This window comes from Schistocerca americana, chromosome 4 (assembly GCF_021461395.2).
Source record: "Schistocerca americana isolate TAMUIC-IGC-003095 chromosome 4, iqSchAmer2.1, whole genome shotgun sequence".
Lineage (NCBI taxonomy): Eukaryota > Metazoa > Arthropoda > Insecta > Orthoptera > Acrididae > Schistocerca > Schistocerca americana.
In genome coordinates this window covers 490,583,314-490,598,678 of record NC_060122.1, presented here as the reverse complement: position 1 = coordinate 490,598,678, position 15,365 = coordinate 490,583,314, and the positions used below count along the sequence as shown (strand labels likewise).

The window sequence follows — 15,365 nt, the reverse complement described above, 5'->3', positions numbered from 1 at the left end:
TCTTGTTGTTTGAAATGGTGGGAGTGTTCCTTGCAGCTACGAAATTCTCCTATGGATATATGGAGTACATGTGCTGTTGTTTGTTAATACTGCTAAATGTCAGTAACTAAGATATCTAATTTTGTAAATTATTTGTCTAGTTCTAATCTTCGTGTCGATTACTGTAACAGTTCAGCTGTGTAATGTAAAAGATACAGTGAACGTATTGCACCCTTATCACGCTCCTTAATCTGCAATCTTCTAAGAAGCATGATTCCCAAGAATGCCAGTTTCTGACTAAGCTTACACGGTAAGTAGGTAGCTCCTCTTCTCTAGAATTTTTCACAATTTTTCACGTTTATATAGAGTTTTTGGTGAGTTTATCTTGATATTCTGGAAGTTTTTTCGGGCGTTAGGTTAAAGGTAAAAATACTATGAGTACTTTATCTTCCTCAGATAAAACAGTTTCTAGTAATCTCGTTTCAAAACTTATGGGCACCATGCTTTTATTTAACTAAAGCACGAGTACATACGTGAACATTCTTAAGAGTAAAATCACAGGGGATAAATTAATGGGGATCACGATGATACAGGTAAGGATTAACGATGAAGTTCTGAGAAATACAAGGCCACACATACATACACACATAGCTTAACTCTAAGTACCAATAAATTAATTTGTACAGTAGATGTTAAACAGCTGTTAACGTTGAAAATTGTGTACCGTAGCGCCCAGGCGACATAATGGGCGGGACCCAGCAGAGCAGAGTAGCTTCCTCCAAAACTCATAATGAGAATGGTATGCTGCGTTTTAATATCTGATGGACTATGTTTCCACCTATTTGTTAACGATTAAAAACAATTGTAGGTGACCTAAGTGAAATTTGCTGGAGAAATGATGGATACCTAAAAATATTTTGCACCAACTATAGATTATTTGGAGGTACTTCTGAAGTGAACCCTTTCCCAAACTGTCGACGTACTGTAATGTACAGTAGATAAGGAAAGAAATACTGAGTTCTTGATTTTGACGCAAACTGTTTCCTTGAAAGTGGTAAACTGAATCATCTATCTATTTTGTTACGAATGAAAAGTTTTGTTTTGTGAAAAGGGATCGCTAACGTAAATAAATTTCAGTAGGATATCCAAACTAACTCTTTTTTTCAATTCTTAAACACGTTTTTTCGGGTAAAGAGTAACGGAAGAGCTCGCATATTCATCCAGTTGGGTCATTGACGATGGACATCCAGTATGTTCAAAGAAGGGCAGATCGTTTTGTATAATCGCCAAATAGTAGCGAGAGTGTCACGGATATATTAAGCACGTCGGGATGGCAGTCATTAAAGCACAAACGTTTTTAGTTCCGACGAAATTTTTTTACGAAGCTACAATCGACAAATTTCTCCTCTGAATGACAAAATATTTTGTTGACTTCCATCTACGTCGTGATAAAATGAAATAAACTGTAGTCCATACGAAAAGGTTTAGGCATGCATTTTCACCCACGTGCTATTCGCGAGTGGAGAAGTAGAGAAATAATATGAAAGCGGCTCCACGCACTCTCTGGGTAACACTTAAGAGGGAGTTGCAGAATAATCGTGCAGATGTAGATATGGCAATTAGAGTATACACAACGAAAATGATAATATTTCCAGGAATGGGTCGTCAGTATTGTTACGTTTAAGGAGGAAGCTGCTCTGCGACTGCATATAAGAGAATCAGTCAAGAGCGAGGAGGGAAGTTTGTAAATTACATAACAAGAGCTGATTGAATGAGTCGGCTTGGTATGTGAGATTCGCGAGAACTGCCGCGGTATCTCGGGGGAGAATCGATTGGTTTGGAGAGTTCCGCATGTAACTACACACACGCACAAAGGCATTCCACAGTGTCCGTCGATGCCGACTGCACGGGAAACAGTCTGCCTGCCTTCTCTAGTCCAGTTCGGGACGCGAAGTCGCATCCTGGCTGTGACAGGAGGGCGCTTCTAGCCCTGGCGGAAGGGCAGGTCGTCGTATTCGTACTCGTCATCGTGCTGGGGGCCGAAGCCGCCCCTGACGGGTGCTGGAGGCGGGCCCGAGGGCCTGCGCTGCTGCAGCGGGATGTTGACCTCCTCGGGCGAGTGGAAGACCTGGTGAGGGGCCGGCTGGGGGCGGAACTGCGGCACCTGGGGGCGGCCGCGCAGCACGGGGGCGGCGGCCGGGGGTGGCGGGGGCGGCGCGGCAGACCCGCGGATGGGCGCCGGCTGCTGGTGCAGACTCTCCTCCTCGTAGAAGTTGTCCGGGTAGTAGCGGTCAGAGTAGCGCAGAGTCACGTTCGGCTTGTTCTGCACCTCCTCCTCGTTGATGGGCCGGTACAGGTAGTCGTTGACGAAGTGGAACTGCGACGACTGCTTGCAGATGTTCTCGCTGCTCGGCGGCATGCAGATCAGGTGCACCTGGGGGCAACGAGACTGCCGTTCAGAGCTGCTATCCAGATTCTACGTGAGAAGTAACAGAGCATCACAAGCTCTAGTAAGAGATGTAGTTACTTTGAGTGTACGCGAGTGACACCTATGATCTGTTTGTTGAACTAATAATTTGCACGACTGTGAGCTAATGCAGAGCCACCTGGCCAAACTTTAGAGCAGTTATTCTTGAGCTATCGTGAAAATCCGTTAGATGAAACAGTAATAGTCTTTAAAGCTAAGTAATCTAATAGGAATCAGAGATAGGGTCACAATACGTCTGTATTTATGAGCACGTGTCCGCATTTTCGACGTTTAGTGTAGCGTCTGTATATATTTTTATGATTTCTGCTTATGTCCGCATTTTTTTAGTTTTGGGAATTAAGATATTTTGATTTTTATTTTCATCTCGTCTCGTCAACAATTTATATACCTTTTCTTTCTGTTACTGAATTAAATCATTTGTTATTTGCTTACAGTTCACATGTAACCAGTTTGTTAGTGGAACGGAAAATATCGATTTATATTGGTTAAAGTCGATATTTCGATCTTTTTAGCTTACAGTTAGCCGGCCGCGGTGGCCGTGCGGTTCTGGCGCTGCAGTCCGGAACCGCGGGACTGCTACGGTCGCAGGTTCGAATCCTGCCTCGGGCATGGGTGTGTGTGATGTCTTTAGGTTAGTTAGGTTTAAGTAGTTCTAAGTTCTAGGGGACTTATGACCTAAGATGTTGAGTCCCATAGTGCTCAGAGCCATTTGAGCTTACAGTTAGCTGTAATATCTACGCTTCTTGGTTGTGTTTGTCTCCCTGCTCCCGGTTTTCACTTAATAATTTATTTTTGTGCGATACACGTATTTTTAGCGATCTAGTGGACTCATCCAGCTATGTTTGTATAATAATATAACCATTTCATAACATAAAACTGAGCTAATCATGTTTCAATCGGCAGTACTAAAGGGATTAGTCTGGATCTTGAAAGGAAGATGATAGTGTTTTACAGTAGTCGTACTTTCTTATTCAAAACCAAAAATCATCCCAATCTAGTGCTGATTACCTGGGCTGCGTTACAGACAAGAGAACGGAAATAATACATTTTACAATTTAAAACAAAGAAATATATTCTAGCGCACCTATATAGATCCGGACTAGAATCGTCCTCATCCTCGTCGAGGATGTCCTCATTTTGCGGTTTTAGAGTATGGTAATCCTACTCCAAGACGAAAGTATTTTTGTTGTATAATTTTGTAAGAACTCATTATAAATGTTACTGTGGCCACGAATTAACGATAAAAAGGACAGGTCCATGGAAATGAACCATTGAGTAAACAAAGTCGCCTGAAATGCTACGGAACTGGCGGTATGCATGGTGCAGTTATTATTAGACTGGGTATCCATCAGATTGTGTTGATTGCTAAAAAGGACTCAGTATTGTTTTATGATTTATATGTCCACTGTGATCGCTTTCTAAATCTATATCAAGAAGTTAAATAATAACCGTTCAGCCGGCCGGGGTGGTCGAGCGGTTCTAGGCGCTACAGTCTGGAACTACGCGACCGCTACGGTTGCAGGTTCGAATCCTGCCTCGGGCATGGATGTGTGTGATGTCCTTAGGTTAGGTAGGTTTAAGTAGTTCTTCCAGTAACGATCAATTTGTATTAATTTTTGCCGCACAGAATTCTTCATATAAAAATCTGTTTTTCCAATTCTTCTTGATTAAACATTGTCCTGTAGCACAAATAAACGGCCGCTCGTAAATTCACAATGCGTTGCTACATTCTGGATGCCACGTCAACAAAGCGCTTACTTCTGTCTTTAATGACTGTCAGCTTGCAACTCTTTCTGTCTGTCTGCACACAAGTGCTTCTCAATCATGCTAGTGCCGAACTCTTAACCAGTCCACATTAGGTATTACTCATTAGGTATTACTTTGTCCCCAACTGGATCAGAATTAACTAGTTCAGTAATTGAATTTTTAACAGGCAATAGGTTTACAACATATTGAATAGTTGACACCGTGTAAAAAAACATGGATTAATAAAACATTATCGAATCACATATTCCGTGAGTCTACGAAGTCTAAGTCGAATGGGACTGTGTTTGGTCAATAAGGACCAGGTAGGATTCTTTAATTTGTGTTTATTAATGACCAGAATTTCGAGTAATTTTATTTTCTACCTTTAGTTCCTCTATGGAGAAGATCACATTTAATATCAAATGAAACCGTACTAGACTGGCTGAGCGTGAAAGGAGGTGGAGGCTGAAAGAGAAAGCTTCCACCTTTGCTGAATATGCTCTGAAGGAATGTCGTTCATATGATATTAAATGAGAGTCCTCCATAGAGGAACTAAACGCAGGAAATCAACATTACTCGAAATTCTGGTCATTAATAAGCACCAATCAAAGAATCCTGATATAGTCCTTATTGACCAAACACAGTTCCATTACTAAACGTTCCCTTTCTCCCCTCGCCCCTTCCCTCCCTTTCTCGGCCTTTTCCTCACTTTCATCCATTTGTCCGTATAACATAGTAGTCTGTGCTATTACCCACTTGTACAAAATATTAGGCTTAAACATTCATATTCTTTTAACATTTGAATACAGCATAAGATAAGAATCATTTACTCAAAGTCTCTTTGGGTAGAATATAGTGTAATATAAGATTTATTTGTTCAGAGTCTCCTTGGGTACTACGTAATGCTTCTGTTTTATACCGACATGGACATAAAGTCACATATCTCTGTAGAACGATCTGACGATGGGATAGGAAGTCGAAATCCTGTTCATAACTGACTATTAAATAAATATTATTGTGGAACATTAAAGCTGCGTATTCATGTTTTAATAAATAACTGATATATTAAGAAAACATCATTTCTCTGTAAAATGAAAATTCTGTGCAGTAAAAGTGTGTCTCGTTTCATATCAGATCGGCACTTCTATGAAATAAAGGCCTCCTTAGACAGTACCACAATAAGCAATTCTCTCGAGTAACCAAACCAACTTGTTAACAATTTGGAAAGCTAGTGTTTCGAATGTAACTGTTTTCAAGGCACTAATACCATCGAATATTCAACATTTACATATAAGATATCCTAACTATTTCAACTTCAAACTCTCTGATACCTTCCAACACAGTTACTGATATATATATATATATATATATATATATATATATATATATATATATATATATATATATATACTCCTGGAAATTGAAATAAGAACACCGTGAATTCATTGTCCCAGGAAGGGGAAACTTTATTGACACATTCCTGGGGTCAGATACATCACATGATCACACTGACAGAACCACAGGCACATAGACACAGGCAACAGAGCATGCACAATGTCGGCACTAGTACAGTGTATATCCACCTTTCGCAGCAATGCAGGCTGCTATTCTCCCATGGAGACGATCGTAGAGATGCTGGATGTAGTCCTGTGGAACGGCTTGCTATGCCATTTCCACCTGGCGCCTCAGTTGGACCAGCGTTCGTGCTGGACGTGCAGACCGCGTGAGACGACGCTTCATCCAGTTCCAAACATGCTCAATGGGGGACAGATCCGGAGATCTTGCTGGCCAGGGTAGTTGACTTACACCTTCTAGAGCACGTTGGGTGGCACGGGATACATGCGGACGTGCATTGTCCTGTTGGAACAGCAAGTTCCCTTGCCGGTCTAGGAATGGTAGAACGATGGGTTCGATGACGGTTTGGATGTACCGTGCACTATTCAGTGTCCCCTCGACGATCACCAGTGGTGTACGGCCAGTGTAGGAGATCGCTCCCCACACCATGATGCCGGGTGTTGGCCCTGTGTGCCTCGGTCGTATTGTGGCGCTCACCTGCACGGCGCCAAACACGCATACGACCATCATTGGCACCAAGGCAGAAGCGACTCTCATCGCTGAAGACGACACGTCTCCATTCGTCCCTCCATTCACGCCTGTCGCGACACCACTGGAGGCGGGCTGCACGATGTTGGGGCGTGAGCGGAAGACGGCCTAACGGTGTGCGGGACCGTAGCCCAGCTTCATGGAGACGGTTGCGAATGGTCCTCGCCGATACCCCAGGAGCAACAGTGTCCCTAATTTGCCGGGAAGTGGCGGTGCGGTCCCTACGGCACTGCGTAGGATCCTACGGTCTTGACGTGCATCCGTGCGTCGCTGCGGTCCGGTCCCAGGTCGACGGGCACGTGCACCTTCCGCCGACCACTGGCGACAACATCGATGTACTGTGGAGACCTCACGCCCCACGTGTTGAGCAATTCGGCGGTACGTCCACCCGGCCTCCCGCATGCCCACTATACGCCCTCGCTCAAAGTCCGTCAACTGCACATACGGTTCACGTCCACGCTGTCGCGGCATGCTACCAGTGTTAAAGACTGCGATGGAGCTCCGTATGCCACGGCAAACTGGCTGACACTGACGGCGGCGGTGCACAAATGCTGCGCAGCTAGCGCCATTCGACGGCCAACACCGCGGTTCCTGGTGTGTCCGCTGTGCCGTGCGTGTGATCATTGCTTGTACAGCCCTCTCGCAGTGTCCGGAGCAAGTATGGTGGGTCTGACACACCGGTGTCAATGTGTTCTTTTTTCCATTTCCAGGAGTATATATATATATATATATATATATATATATATATATATATATATATATATATATGTATATATATATATATTGCTTTCCCTATTATCTCACATACCTTCTGACTGAATAATTTAAGAATTTTTTTATTTTCACATATAAGACGTATCAATCGTCACACAAGCTGGAAATATTCTGCATTATTTCGTGACAATAAAAGAACATAAAATCTGAATTCAAGGATGAACGGTTATTATGGTTCAAATGGCTCTGATCACTGTGGGACGTAACTTCTGAGGTCATCAGTTCCCTAGAACTTCATGCACAGTGACTGGAGGTGGAGATCCTCACACTCGGCAGTTCTGCGTGTTCACCTCATCGTCAGGAAAAAATGAGCTTCGTCTGTCCATAGGATGGTCAACGGCCAGCCCTCGCCAACTTCAATCCTTGCGAGAAAGTGGAGAGCGAAGTCAACACGACGGTGTGCGCCCTGTGGCGCAAGCTACTGTGCGATATGGTACTTGTACGGATATGGTTTGAGAATGGTTCGAAGCACCTTCCGTACAGTGGACCACGGGATGTTCAACTGTCGCGACACAGAGCGCGCACTACCTGACGATTGGGAATCGGGCGCAGCATTGTCTGCCACAGCAACAGCAATTTCATCAATCACGTGTGGTGCAACCGGTCGTCGATCTCTTCCCGGAGCGACGCCCAGTTCTCTAGTTGATTCGAACTTCTTCATCATGCTCCGCACAACAGGTGGAGAGAGAGGACCCTTCCGTAATCTTTTCAGCCGGTGATGTTCTAGAAATGCAGCTGCAGCCTTAGTGTTGTTTTGATAATAGAGCTTCATCAATAATGCCCTGCTCATGTTGACACGTCAACAAGCGCACTGTGTCAGTTCAGGTGTGTGAGACTATGACTCACGATGACTGAACACGCCACGTGTTGGCCATAGTTGGAACTGGACGGTGGCGCTGTGACGCATATGCTCTCCAAACTCTGGACATTATTGCTACCAAGTTTGGTACTCGTACGGTAATTAGTTTCCATGTTATAACATGTTAAATAGGGAAAGTTTAATTAGAACCACCCTGTGCCGGAGGTTGCTGATTGGGTTACAAGGCGAAATGCTGATGGTACCACAAACACCCTCTGGCACGCGCCAGAAGTTGGCTTGCTGAGTGTAGACGTGGAAGCTGAAGTTGATGTAGATATGAAAAAGTACCGGCGATACTGGGCGCCCCTGTTTTCATAATTCGGTAGTTATTTCGAGAGAGAGGATTGTTGTATTTCTTTCAGCGCTCCTGTGTGCACGCCAGCTTCATACGCCGACAGATCTCCGTAGCGAGTTTCTGGGAAAATCTAAACGGGGTCGGAAGTGGAGTTGGCGGCAACGCGTCAGAGCGGTGCGCCTGCGGAATATGCACACGGCAGCGCGCGGCTCGGCCGGCTTATCTGCCAAAGCCAAGGGCTGGCTGCCCCTGCACAGGATGGCCGCTTCCGGCCAGGAAAACGTCGCGTCCCGCCCCGCGCCGCATCGCATTCTCTGCGCCGGCGATTATGGAAATCGCCACGTCAGGACGCAGGTAGCTCGTTTTGCAAGAGCCGCCCTCGATACCGGCTGTTGGAACAGTAGTGACGGGAGAACTCTATTTAGACTGCCCGCTACTTAATTTCCACACAGGTTACGGCTTTGCTTGCAGGGCCATATTATTTTACAGAAGCTACACGGTTTAAAATGCGGAAGTAATTGATATCTTTCCTCTGTAGCGTGTAAAAGTCCTAAACGTACACTGATCAGCCAGGACGTTATGACCACCCACCTAATAGCTGGTATGTCCATCTTTGGTACGGATAACAGCAGCGACGCTTCATCGCATGGAAGCAGTGAGTCCTTGATAGGTTGCGGGAGGGTGTTGCATCTCATCTACACACACAAGTCACCTAAGCCCCATAAATTCCGGGGAGGGAGCGATGAGCGCTGACGCCAAATTGAAGCACATTCCATATGCTTTCAGTTGGGTTCAGATCTGGCAAGTTGGGGAGTCAGCACATCAATTGGAATTCGCCACTGTGTTCCTCGAATCACTCCATCCCATTCCTGGCCTTGTGGCATGGTTCATTATCCTGTTGGAAAACGACACTGCCGTAGGGAAAAATGATCGTCATGATGTGCTGCACATAGTCTGCAACCAGTGTATGATACTCCTTGGCGTCAGGGTACCCTGCACGAAATTCATTGGACCCATCGATGGCCATGTGAATGTTCCCCAGAGTGTAATGGAGCTGCTGCTAGCATGTCTCCATCCCATAGTACAGGTATCAAGGAGTTGTTCTCCTGGAAGACGACATATTCCCACACTTCCATCAGTGTGATAAAGAAGATATAAGGACTCATCAGACTCTGCAACTCTCTGCCATTGTACCAACATCTAGTGCTGATGGTCACGTGCCCATTTCCGTCGTAATTGCCATTGTTGTAGTATTCACATTGGCACACACATTGATCGTCGGCAGTGGAGACCCATCGTCAGTAGGGTTCGGTGCACTTTGTGTTCAGATACATTTGTACTCTGCTCAGCATTAAAGCCTGATGTTAGTTCTGCCACAGTTCGCTGCCTGTTCTGTTTTACCAGTCTACCCAGCCTACGACATCCAACATCTGAAATAAGGAGTGGCCGCCCAACACTAAGACGTCTGGACGTGGTTTCACCTTAGTTTTGCCACGTGTCGAAGACACTCACCACAGCGCTCCACGAACACCCAACAGGTAGTGCAGTTTCCAAATTGCTCGTGCCGAGCCTCTGCGCCATCACAATCTGCCCTCGGTCGAACGCAGATAGATCGCGCGCCTTCCCCATCCCACACACGGACATCACGCTCACTGATACAACATGCACCGTGTTTGTGCCTGAGCAGCGGTAATTCCTCGCCAGGTGACGCTGCTATTGCCTGTAGGGGCTTATATCGATAGTACTTCGGTGATAATAATTTTCTGGCTGATCAGCGTACATCTGTACTTTGACGGATACTAGCGCCTAAACCTCGATTCAGAGAATGTTTTCCGTAATGGGAGTCTCGTGTGAACTATTCAGGAGCTATGCGAAGGCGAAATAGCGCTAGTATTTTCTTAAATTGACAAAGTTGCTACAGAGGTATTCTAACTAGAAATTCCTCCAGTATTTTCGTACCATTACGGTCCAGATAGCATAGTACGATCATCTCCACGGACGTCTGCAAGGAGGGGAAAGTGGTGGTGTAAGGGGGGGGGGGTCGGGATAGCGTACTTGCTTTGACCATCCCTCGCCTACCCCCTCCCCCAGCCCACCGGCCACCACGCCCATCTACTCTGGGGTACAGGGCCTGACATTACTGGCACATATGCTAAGCTATATTTTTTGTCACTGTTTCGTGGTTATTTTATTGAGAGTATTGGATACGTGGCGCTGGGAGGACGGCTTTGCGTTTTCTGAATCACACTCCTGGTGTGGTCTCAGCATTCTGTTATTGGCAGAAGGCAGTCACTGAACTTCATTACAAAAGGCAAGCCACCCCAGGGAGAAGGGCAGTTTTCATGGATATGAGGGTGTGGCTTCCTTCGTGCTTTTGTGGGGAGAGCTGTTGCCTGGCCTAGGTCAGGGCGACGGATGCCTTGCCACCACTGCCATCCCCAAAGAACAATTGAATTGGACATCTTTTCGTTTTCTGCGTGAACATGGAAGCTCGAGACGCTGCGGCACCGGCCGGCCGGCGTGAGAAACACACTTGCTTTCGCTCCTGACTTTAAGCCACCCAATCGAATTAAGTCGGGCCACATCAGTGCTTGGCGCGAAGAGGCCGACCAATCAAGGAGACACTGCTCTAGATCAGTACCAAACTTGTGTGTGTTAATATGCGTTTTGTACTTCGAGAGTGAGAATTTTCTGTTTCGTTCCCCTGTACTTTGAAGAAATAAGCAATATACTGGTTGGACACATTGGCAACAGCACTAACCTGTCGCCCATGTACAGTTTTTTGAAAGTTGGAAGTTGAGGATGGACAACGACGTTTCGTGGTAGTTGGTATCCCAGCCACTGTCTGGTGCTGATGGGCACACACTTTGCTGATTTTAGGGAAATATAAGTTTCACAGTCTGCAGTAGCACGATCTGTACTCCAAGCAGCTCACTTCTTACTTGTTCTGGCACCAACTTGCCCATTTCATTATAATTTGTGGTTTTGACTCGTAAACATTGAAATCGTGACCTGGCCTAATAAAGATAACTTGTTATGTTTTCTCCACACAGTCTTCCATAAAATTTGGTACCTTCCCACAGTGTTAGTGCCATTTTTGCGTGAACTCAATTCAAATTTTTAGAAAATTTGCTCTCTGTTAGCTACTTGTGTATTGGTCCAACATTTAGAGGAAATAATGTCCGTTATACTCAACCTGAATTTCAATTACAAGTTCCTTTAAGTGTCCTACAACTTTTCCATTGTTAGATGGCCCATTAATAATAAATGTAGCTTGTTGCACACCTAAGCTCTTGGTATTCAGTGGAGGTAACGAGTATTACTCATCTTGTTTCATTATAAGTCTGTTTATTGACTGGGGACAGAGCTGTGTCGATTTCCCCCTAGGATAATAAGTTTGCTCTATGTTGTTTTATGATTATTTGATTAATAACCTTGCAGTATTCATACGAAAGAACCAATAACATTTTATACCAACATCCATCCCATGAACCATGGACCTTGCGGTGGTGGGGAGGCTTGCGTGCCTCAGCGACACAGATAGCCGTACTGCAGGTGCAACCACAACGGAAGAGAATCTGTTGAGAGGTCAGACAAATGTGTGGTTCCTGAAGAGGGGCAGTAGCCTTTTCAGTAGCTGCAGGGGCAACAATCTGCATGACTGACTGATCTGGCCTTGTAACACTAACCAAAACGGACTTGCTGTGCTGGTACTGCGAACGGCTGAAAGCAGGGGGAAACTACAGCTTTACTGTATGATTAAATAATGATGGCGTCCTCTTGGGTAAAATATTCCGGAGGTAACGTAGTCCTCCATTCGGATCTCCGGGTGGGGATTACTCAGGAGGACGTCGTTATCAGGAGAAAGAAAACTGGTGTTCTATGGATCGGAGCGTGGAATGTCAGATCCCTTAATCGGGTAGGTAGGTCAGAAAATTTAAAAAGGGAAATGGATAGGTTAAAGTTAGATATAGTGGGAATTAGTGAAGTTCGGTGGCAGGAGGTTGGTTGTTGTTTGGGGCACGAAACCAAACAGCGAGGTCATCGGTCTCATCGGATTAGGGAAGGAAGTCGGCCGTGCCCTTTAGAAGGAACCATCCCGGCATTTGCCTGGAGCGATTTAGGGAAATCACGGAAAACCTAAATCGGGATCGCCGGAGGTGGGATTGAACCGTCGTCCTCCCGAATGCGAGTCCAGTGTGCTAACCACTGCGCCACCTCGCTCGGTGGCAGGAGGAACAAGACTTCTGGTCAGGTGAATATAGGGTTATAAATACAAAATCAAATAGGGGTAATGCAGGAGTAGGTTTAACAATGAATAAAAAATAGGAGTGCGGGTAAGCTACTACAAACAGCATAATTAACGCATTATTATGGCCAAGATAGATACGAAGCCCACGCCTACCACAGTAGTACAAGTTTATATGCCAACTATCTCCGCTAATGACGAAGAGATCAATGCAATGTATGATGAGATAAAAGAAATTCTTCAGATAGTGAAGGGAGATGAAAATTTAATAGTCATGGGTGACTGGAATTCGACGGTAGGAAAAGGAGGAGAAGGAAACTTAGTAGGTGAATATGGAATGGGGGTAAGGTATGAAAGAAGAAGTCGCCTGGTAGAATTTTGTACAGAGCATAATTTAATCAGAGCTAACACTTGGTTCAAGAATCATGAAAGAAGGTTGTATACATGGACGAGGCCTGGAGATACTGGAAGGTTCCAGACAGATTATATAATGGTAAGACAGAGATTTAGGAACCAGGTTTTAAATTGTAAGACATTTCCAGGGGGCAGATGTGGACTCTGACCACAGTCTATTGGTTATGAACTGTAGATTAAAACTGAAGAAACTGCAAAAAGGTGGGAATTTAAGGAGATGGGACCTGGATAAACTGAAAGAACCAGAGGTTGTACACAGTTTCAGGGAGAGCATAAGAGAACAATTGACAGGAATGGGGGAAAGGAATACAGTAGAAGAAGAATGGGTAGCTCTGAGGGATGAAGTAGTGAAGGCAGCGGAGGATCAAGTAGGTAAAAAGACGAGGGCTAGTAGAAATGCTTGGGTAACAGAAGATATATTGATCGACAAACTGTCTCCCATAGAACCGTGCATCGTGAATCACGACAAATAGCGTGATAAAACAAAGGTACTCCGCACAAGAATATGCAAGAGCGTGCTGCACACCCCGTGCTGCGTTCTAAGAGCTCTGTTTGTAGTGGCTCAATCAGTAGCCGGGCCTACTGCCGCTTGTTGGATAAACTTTCTAACAAACTTTCTACCGTCTGATCGAAAAACTTGTGCGGCGTAAAATGGAAACGAAGGCAGGGGACAGTCATGCAGCAACTTTCGTTCGGAATTAACCGGACGGTCCCCGCGGTGTCGCCTCGCACTCACTTTCACGGGAACCAGAGCGTGCAGTCCCCACCTGCCGCGACTCGCGACTCCAACGTGTTGCGTAAGGGCCTCTCGTCAACCACAGACGTGACCTGAGTTAGGCTTCCACAATTTGTTCGCAGTGACAAGCTATTTAAATTACGAACAAGTCCGACATTATCATTTGAGAAAGACGTGGTGTAAAACGATATATCAGCGTTTCGACCACTGTCGTGAGTTTCTTTCGTCAGAGGCTATGTATAAGCGAAACGTTGGTACTTCATTTTATACCATGACGTGGTCTACAAACCAGAAGTATTTTTATGGAAATTGAGGAATATTATCAATTAGATATATTGCAAATATCGGGTGATCAAAAAGTTAGTATAAATTTGAAAACTTAATAAACCACGGAATAATGTAGATAGGTAAAAATTGACCCACATGCTTGACATGACATGGGGTTTTATTAGAACAAAAAAAAAAAACAAAGGCACAAAATGTCCGACAGATGGCGCTGGACAGCAAAACTGCTACTGTGACGGGTGAGAGATACGCCGATATGTTACAGAATCGCATCATCTCCAGCCTGGCTGATAAACACCTTCTGGAACGTTCGATGTTTATGCAGGATGGCGCTCCACCCCATATTGTTAGATGGGTGAAAGATCCCTTGCGCGCGTCGTTTGGTGATGATCGTGTGCTCAGCCGCCACTTTCGTCATGCTTGGCCTCCCAGGTCCCCAGACCTCAGTCCGTACGATTGCTGGCTTTGGAGTTACCTGAAGTAGCAAGTGTATCGTGATCGACCGACATCTCTAGGGATGCTGAAAGACAACATCCAACGCCAATGCCTCACCATAGCTCCGGACATGCTTTACAGTGCTGTTCACAACATTATTCCTCGACTACAGCTTTTGTTGAGGAATGCTGGTGGACATATTGAGCATTTCCTGTAAAGAACATCATCTTTGCTTTCTTACTTTGTTATGCTAATTATTGCTATTCTGAGCAGATGGAGCGCTATCTGTCGGACAGTTTTTGAACGTTTATATTTTTTGGTTCTAATAAAACCCCATGTCATTCCAAGCATGTGTGTCAATTCGTACCTCTCTATCTACATTATTCCGTGATTTATTCAGTTTTCAAATTTATACTGACTTTTAGATCACCCGGTATATGGAATATATGGTGAACGCTAAAAGAATGAACAAAATACCAGGCTATGTGTTAAGATACAGGAAATGATTTCCGTGATGGTAGAGGCAGCCATAGAAACCAAAACGATTCACACACGTTCGACAAATAATTGAGGGCGCTGGTTGTGCTATTCTGAGATGAAGACGTTGCACACATTGAAGACGTTTGTTTTTGGCGTGTGCTTATCTGTGGCAAGCTATAAAAGTTAACTGTCGTCATTTGTGAACATGGCTGACATCTTTACAGTAACTATTTTGCTTAAAAACGCAAAATATGTAGAAAATCTTCACCTTTAGATTTCAATGTGCAGAAAATTTAAGGCCACTATCTGCCTAGGAACGTAGTCCCCTTTTTTGAGCTCTCAGTGGTGGTCGCAGTTCTTATGGAGCTACAAGTAAAATTAGGTGACATCGTTGGATCAGTATTGCATATAAATCAGAAAAAATTAAGTCTTGTTCACTACAATGCAATACCACAATGTATCGACAGCAACAAATTCAATCCCAAATTGAACAGGTGCAGTTTTGGCTTCAGAGGAACAGAT

General features: G+C 44.8%; 1 protein-coding gene across 1 annotated transcript in view; it reads right to left on the bottom strand.

Annotated features, from left to right (window-relative positions):
- Window positions 1-454: 454 nt before the first annotated feature.
- The window catches only part of LOC124612515, a 59,927-nt gene continuing 45,016 nt past the window's right edge, over window positions 455-15,365 (bottom strand). The window contains exon 5 of the mRNA XM_047140768.1: window positions 455-2,413. Coding sequence (XP_046996724.1) covers window positions 1,964-2,413 — 450 coding nt within the window. The 3' untranslated portion in view covers window positions 455-1,963. The remainder of the gene's footprint in view (window positions 2,414-15,365) is intronic.